The following is a 7350-nucleotide window of genomic DNA, read 5'->3' on the forward strand; positions in this document are numbered from 1 at the left end:
CAGTTTAATTAATTTTCTTGAACAAAAAGTGCAGCTATCATGGTATTAAAAAGGCACTTTATTTGAAGACAGCCCTACGTAAATATTGCCGGAAATGGTAGCAGCAGTGAACGAAAAATTCAGTATTTTTGACATTTTTTAGTCGCCTGGTACTATTTTGCCATTACAGTCATTATCGGACCAGGTTTGTGGATTAGTAGCCTTTAGATCGCTTCCACAGGTTTTGTTGTCTGACGTGTCAGCTGGGTTGACTGTCACCATTGAGCCGCAAAGCTACGCCGACTGGTTGAGAGAGAGCTACGCGAAAGTCATGGCGGAGGAGCACACGGTCCAGGCGCTGTCCTGGAGACGGTTATATCTCAGTCGCGCCAAACTCAAGGCGGCTAGCAGGACATCGGCACTACTGTCTGGATTCGCTATGGTGAGAAAATAGTGACTAAGATTTCCACCGAGTTTTTATTTTAGGGGGAGGGGCACGAATGAACGATGACGCTACTGTAAAACGTGATTGTTGATTCATCAGTGATGTGCAGTGATAAGACATAAACATTCTGATAGAAAAATTTACGATTTCTAGTAGAGTTTTACATCAATTATGTTGCAGATCACATTGTCTCACCAAGATTGTACTTTGTTACAGTTTGCATCAAAATATTAATAGCTATGTCACAAAATATCATTGGAGAAACAGTTGCCAGTCTGGATGCAACTGTTGCTCCTAACAACGAATTTCTTAACGATGTTCAGAAGTGACCTTTACAAATGGTAATGTTATATTGTTATTTATAAGCAGAGTCACCCACATGGCCACAGTGACAGTAAGCTACAGCAAGGAGGTTATAACATAAGACCTCCTTGGCTACAGCTTACCATCATCCAACATTTAATGGTTATAGATGGATTATTCTTTTGACAAGAGCCAGGACTCATTTATATCTGCAGATCTTGAATGTTTGATTCACCAGAAACCCAGCAGTCCTGCTGTGAAGCCTATTTAGGTAAAATATAGCCTGTGGAACACTGGGCTTGCTGCTCATGCCAACAAATCCTGAAACTGACAGAAACATTCTTCTCTGCTCGCCCCCTAGGTTGCAATGGTGGAAGTGCAGTTGCAGAAGGGTGATGCCTCGTAAGTTCTCTTTACGTACATGTAACGTTTTTGGTGTTACAAAAGAAAAGTCAAACATAGTATTTACAGTATTAGAATTCAGTAATTGCTATGTGCTGTAAATGCCTGTAAGTTCATAGGGATTTGATTGCATGTTTAATAGGGGGAAAATGGAGTGTTCCGCAGTGGTTTAAGGTCTGTGGTTGAAACAGCTGCAGTGGGTTAGGAGAGTGAAAGACTTCACTGTGAAAACCATGAACATTAAACCACTGCAAAAATTTCAATATATACAGCACCATAAAAACAATTGGATCAAGTCAAGGACTTTACATAGTCACCCGAGTATGTATTCATGACAATGTTATGAGAAGACTTCTGTCAGTAACAGAAACTTCTTTTCTCCAGAGAAAAAATTGATGACGTTCCCGAGGGTCTCTTCATCTCCTTCAGCGTGATCACCACCATCCTTGTGGCGGTGCATCTCTTCGCTCTCATGATCAGCACCTGCATTCTCCCAAACATCGAGGCCGTCAGCAACGTGCACAACATCACGGCCGTGAATGAGTCGCCGCACGAGCACATGCGCGTGTTCATCGAGGTCGCGTGGTGCTTCTCCACGGGACTCGGTATCTTCCTGTTCCTGGTGGAGATCGCGGTCCTGATGTGGGTCAAGTTCTACCAGTTCAGCACCTGGGCGGCCATCATATCCACGGGCATACTCGTGCCCGTGCTCATCTTGTTCGTGGCCTTCGCGGTGCATTTTTACCGTACCCTGGTGGTACACAAGTACGAGCGATCAGCCCAAGGACTGATAGAGCTAGAAAACATGGCCACCCAGCTAAAGGACAATGGTCCACGGGTGGAGGATGTGTAGAATGGGTCAAAAATCTAAATGGAATATTTTTGTATTCCTTCTAATAATGATAACAAACATCAAAATTTATGATTGTAAAGGCGACGTTTTTAATGATGAGCCAAATTTATATTCAAATTTGTCTATGTTTTCTTCACTTTGAAATTGTGGCTTGAAAATGGACTGTGATGTGATTGTTTGGACATGTTTGTCGGTGATGTTTTTTCAACGTGTTGCGAAAAGGAATGTTGATTCAGTGCATGTTGTTTCCTTTTTAAGCGTAATTGGAGGAATTACTTTTGTACCTTGTAGCGTAAAAATATTGTCAAAGCTAGAAAAGAAAATTGTTGCACTTGATTAGTGGAAAGTGTTAAATTTGGTATGAACAGTTATCAGCAGCCCCCTTCCCACAAACATGCTGCAATGCTAGTAGCATTTGCTAGGTGGTATGACTGCTTGCCCATTGCGACAATCAGAATACAAATCCTATAATTGAAAGATACATTTATTCTCTCTAAGTGCTACTAATAGTGTCAATAGTGTCAATAACTTGAATGAGACCTTTTAGTTGCTAAGCTTTACCTGCAAATTTCTGCTAATATTTGAAAACAAAGCCATGTGTTGATCCCCAAACTTGCATTTAGGGATATTCCCATTGCATATGATAATATACTGCCCTCCCCACTAAGTAAGCATGACCTAATGACTGATTGAATCAGGAATAGAGAAAAGATAATTCCTTTAAAGACTTTGCAATTCACATCAGCTGCGTATAATACATGACCCAGTCATTTTTATTCAACAGAAATGATGTTAAAATCAACAAATATGATGGATTTCTCAGTCTTGCCACACTTGCAATACAATCAAATGTTTGCAATGTAGACCTTGTTATACTGTAACCTTAGCAGCTCTGTGTGCTGCTTCACTTGTGCCACTTTTGTACATGTATATTTATAGATATTCTAGTTTTGTATTGCCAATATCTATGGAAGAAATATAAATGTAAGTATACAAAAAAACTGTATATTAAAAAGATCCATGCATCAAATTTATATCCGTTGCAAATTGGATAGGTGATAAGAGCATTCAGCAGAGTTCTCAAAATTTTAAGAAATAGTTGGTTTATTTTTTTGTGCTGGTTGTATATTAGTTATATTTTCCAAACCTCTCATTGTTTAGTTAGATAACTTGAGGACCAACGCAAATTGTTTCAAAGTGGCTCAGAAATGTCACTACTTCACATGGCACTGAGCAATAAAATGAGTATCAAAATTGCTTTAGGGTAAGTGCACTTGATTGGATGTATGTGTAACTGTAAGTGGATCTGAAGTGGATGGATGTGTGATTTGGGGCCATAGATAGAATTTGTAATGAAACTGAGTACTACCAAGGACATTATATAATGTCTTTAGTGCTACTACTAAAATATCTAAGAAGGCTGCTTTTACAGTTACTCATTTGAAGTAATCAGACAAACATTGAAAACAGTCATATGACAATTTGAACAATAGAAATGTTCCTCTTTCATGCTTTTTAATGACCCATTCAAACATTCGACAAGTCCCTCGAATACACATTCTCATTAATCAGTTCAACATAATCTCTTTACCCTGATTCAAACTTCTAACATCATATTGCTTTGATGGGTATTTATTTGCCCAGTTGGCACTTTTCTTGATGGAAGGTAAACTGAGCATGATTTTTATTAGTGGTACAATGTACAAGATAATGTACCTTCAATTGTTCTTACAAATTCTGTACAAGAGTAAAAAGCATCCCAGTATAGACTAGTATGTTACACATATTTACATCCTACCTCCTGTATAGACACATCTAACTTCTATGGACATCCAGTATGCCAAAAGAAATTTGGCACATGATTTAGCAAATCTTGAGTATGTACTTTTAAAAGCTAATGTATACAGTTATATGTTAGGATACTTCAAGAGTAAAAAGTTTGTAAAATCCTATCATTTAAAATCCAATAACGTCATATTACTGGATAATTCATACTAGTATTATTCAGCATGTGTAAAATTTGAAAAATTGTTAAAAACTTGGAGGTACAGATAAAGTCTCTTCAAGTCAGCAGCATCATTCCTTTTCTTGAAGAAATGTTGTCTTGGCATCTTCTAAAACTTCTCCTGAGTCAGCAAGGCTTAGCTGAGGACAAAAACAAATACTCTTGATTAGACATCTAACCAACAGATATTTGTGCTATGTGATCACAATAACTTAGCCTGAGTCAGTGAGTGTCTTCCCTGGGAGCCAGACTAGACAGGGCCGCTAGCGATTTCCTTTGGCGCCGCAAGCCAGTCAACCCGCTGGATCTAAATCAACGCGCCAGGGAGTTGTAGCCCGAGGAATGAACTGCGCTGGTCAATTCCCCGGCTAGAACTCCCCCGGTGCGCTAATTAGGGTATCGGCAGGCTGGGAGCTCTGTGACGCCGAAGAAACTGGCTAGAAGGAACCGGCTAAAGGGAACCGGCTAAAGGGAACCGGCTAAAAGGCCTGATAAACAGTCTGGAGCCAAGGGTATAGTGAGTGTCATCCTTATTAGTTCCAGGGCTCCCATACTCTCACTTCACTGTTGGTGAAGGGGGAGTATAGGAGCCCTGGAACTAACAAAGATGACACTCAGGCTAATAACAACTGTGAGCAAAATTGAAATGGAAAAAAAGAGTTCTGTACTACTGTTTTAATCCAATGCTGACTTGTAAGTACAATCTCTTCAACTAAGCCAAGACGCAAATGTATTCCTAGTCCTATGAGCAATGTAACATACAAGTACATTTTCTCAGCCCTCACCTTAGGTATAGGATAGACGGTCGGCGCAGGTGCCCCCTCCCTCCCAAAGTCCACCATGGTGCCACACTTGGGCACGTCCTCCACCCACACACCCTGGTACATCTGCCCCTTGTCCAGGTAGAAAAACTTCCCCTCCCCGTGCTTCTTCCCGTCCTTCCAGTGGCCTTCATACCTGTTCTCATTGGCTGGAATACACAAGATATCAGCGTCAATACATGTTACGTCATACTTTAGAACTACACTGGCTAGCTTGCGCTATTAAACACACTACAATGAAAATCTTTTACGCTGCAAAACAAAAGCATTATGTGGCCTGTATTGTTACATTGTTGTGTTGTAACAGGCTCACAGCAAAAGAGAATATTGCATTTCTTTGAATATACTGTAAGTCATTTTTGTGTCTTTCTGAGGAGTGTCCTTTCTTTATCCAAATTGGGCCTTAGAGTACTAAGGGTTAAACAATAAATCATGGTAAAGCTATTCTGACTCACCTAGTCTAAGCATGCCCTCTCCATTCTGTTTGTCATCGTACCATTCCCCCTCATATATACTGCCATCTGTGTAGTACATTCTCCCCCACCCACTGCGCTTGTCTGCGTACCATTCACCCTCATAGTAATCTTCATCTGAGTAGAAGTTTGTGCCATAACCCTGAAGATGGGAGGAATGATTGTTAGTCATGTTATATTCTGATATTGCTCAATTTTGATTTTCCAACTGTAAAATACCTAAGGCATTATCAAATATTCAACTCTCAGTCCACTTTTGCAAAACTGTTCAAGGATCAAATAAACATTTGAGAAAAGCCATCATTTAGTCAGCATGCTGTAAATTGTTATTTCTATAGCCAATCATAACCTTTGATACATACATCATAGATAGTAGACTATCTATATAAGGCTGCCATGTATCTTCATCACCTATCACAAATTATGTTTTCACTCGATAACTTTAAGCAATTACTGCAGTTTGAATAGATGTCCAATTTGAGGTGAGACAGGTCGTTCAGCTAGTATGATAAAATCAGCTGCTACCACACTGCATGGTCGCGTACGTGTGTGTTATGCCAAAGAGCAGTTATACTAGCTATACAGATACAGATGTCTCTAAAAGCATGAAACATCTGCTACTTTTCTTTGATAAAGCTGTACTTACATGCTTTTTGTCATTTTTCCATCCCCCTGAGTAGATTTTCTTGTACCCCCCTCCTGGCAGGGGGGTGCTGTAGGTACCAAAACCATTCCGCTTGCCAAACTTCCAGTCGCCATCGTAGATGGCACCATTCCTCTTCCACGTTTGGGTTCCTTTGCCTGTTGTATGGATGAAATGGTCAGCACAACAATGTAATGTGATATAAAAAGGTTGTATAATGTTTCCATAAATGATATACTCACTTACCAATGACAAAGTGTTGATGTAGGTTTTGAATGTTATGCATTATGCACAATGCAGTGTTTTGTCGAGTTTTTGCTTTGTGGGTGATCAGTTGGAAATTAAGTGCAAGGTATTGCTACTATGGGATGCCACTTTGTAACTAGGGATTCAATAACCTAATCTTACAACGTGTTATTGCAAATAACCAATCTTTCAAAACCAGGCTCTAAAGGGATGAATGTGAGATCCAAACTGAACAACTACTTAAGGAACAACAGTCCAGATATCAGAAAGGCTAAAACATTCATGTTTTTGAATTACAGTGAATCGTGTGGTCAATATCCTCTAACCACAACAATACATTTACTAGTATTATAAATCTTGTGGTAAACACCAACCACTGGTGATAGATTGAAACCACCAACATATCATGATCAATCTTAATGTGCAGCAATGTCTACTTTCTTTGTAAACGACAAAAGGGTCCAAAAGTATTATGTTTTAACAAGGAACCTCCTTGGTTTTAATGATGTGAAAACAACAACAATTACGTGTATCATAATTTTGACGTTACCATGTTTTTTGTTGTCCAGCCATTCCCCTGTATATTGGTCCCCGTTGACAGAGTACACCGTGTGCCTGACCCCTGCTTTCTGCGCCTTATAGTCCCAAGATTTCCACAACGGCTCTGTCGCCCTCGGCTGCTTCAGATGTGGCATGTTTGTTATCCAAGAAAGTACAGTTCAACTCGCAATTTCGAAGCAAGTCTTAGCTTGGCAAAGGCTATTCTAGCTCCTTGTCACAACGACCCCGACTTAAACCAACCTCTAAATAATTCTTCAAGCTCGACCTGGGCTGTATGAATCCCTCCGATCCCTCAAAATCAAAGAAAATGTCTGCTTTCTATTATCCGAGGTGCATAAACAGGAAGCTAAACAAAGTTTGGGCGGCCATGGCAACACAAGTCGTCATGTATGACCTATGACCTACTATGAACCCCAGGGTCTTTGCTGTCTTCTGTGTATACTGCCTGTTTTAATCAACAAATCTCAATATTACAGAAATAATATCTAAGTAGAGCATCAAACAATATTCTATTAATATTGTACTATAATTTGTTGAAATAAATTTTGAACATATTTTGTTAAATACAGATAAAATGTGACAGCGTTCTCGAGGCAGAAAATTGAGGATCTAACAGACA

At 39.7% G+C, this 7350-nt stretch overlaps 2 protein-coding genes across 2 annotated transcripts; one reads left to right on the top strand and one right to left on the bottom strand.

Moving 5' to 3' along the window:
- The first annotated feature begins 53 nt into the window (after nt 1–53).
- Nucleotides 54–3239, top strand: LOC136442248 (calcium release-activated calcium channel protein 1-like). Its single transcript, XM_066439012.1, has 3 exons — nt 54–421; nt 1089–1129; nt 1514–3239. The coding sequence occupies exons 1-3, from the start codon at nt 311–313 to the stop codon at nt 1980–1982; spliced, it is 621 nt and encodes a 206-aa protein (XP_066295109.1). The 5' UTR covers nt 54–310; the 3' UTR covers nt 1983–3239.
- A 241-nt stretch (nt 3240–3480) lies between these two features.
- On the bottom strand, nt 3481–7139 carry LOC136442230 (MORN repeat-containing protein 3-like). Its single transcript, XM_066438989.1, has 5 exons — nt 6721–7139; nt 5928–6082; nt 5264–5423; nt 4773–4957; nt 3481–4127 (listed from the first exon to the last, which is right to left on the bottom strand). The coding sequence occupies exons 1-5, from the start codon at nt 6863–6865 to the stop codon at nt 4059–4061; spliced, it is 714 nt and encodes a 237-aa protein (XP_066295086.1). The 5' UTR covers nt 6866–7139; the 3' UTR covers nt 3481–4058.
- Nucleotides 7140–7350: the final 211 nt, after the last annotated feature.

The sequence above is a fragment of the Branchiostoma lanceolatum genome, chromosome 1, assembly GCF_035083965.1.
Source record: "Branchiostoma lanceolatum isolate klBraLanc5 chromosome 1, klBraLanc5.hap2, whole genome shotgun sequence".
NCBI lineage: Eukaryota > Metazoa > Chordata > Leptocardii > Amphioxiformes > Branchiostomatidae > Branchiostoma > Branchiostoma lanceolatum.

What these genes read in the sequence shown, in the direction of transcription:
- LOC136442248 (XM_066439012.1), top strand. Translation starts at nt 311, where the DNA reads ATGGCGGAGGAGCACACGGTCCAGGCGCTGTCCTGGAGACGGTTATAT. An exon ending in TACTGTCTGGATTCGCTATG is followed by an intron (nt 422 to 1,088) that starts GTGAGAAAATAG and finishes CTCGCCCCCTAG; the next exon opens with GTTGCAATGGTGGAAGTGCA. An exon ending in TTGCAGAAGGGTGATGCCTC is followed by an intron (nt 1,130 to 1,513) that starts GTAAGTTCTCTT and finishes TCTTTTCTCCAG; the next exon opens with AGAAAAAATTGATGACGTTC.
- LOC136442230 (XM_066438989.1), bottom strand. Translation starts at nt 6,865, where the DNA reads ATGCCACATCTGAAGCAGCCGAGGGCGACAGAGCCGTTGTGGAAATCT. An exon ending in GCTGGACAACAAAAAACATG is followed by an intron (nt 6,083 to 6,720) that starts GTAACGTCAAAA and finishes TCCATACAACAG; the next exon opens with GCAAAGGAACCCAAACGTGG. An exon ending in CCGTCTATCCTATACCTAAG is followed by an intron (nt 4,128 to 4,772) that starts GTGAGGGCTGAG and finishes TTTTGTCCTCAG; the next exon opens with CTAAGCCTTGCTGACTCAGG.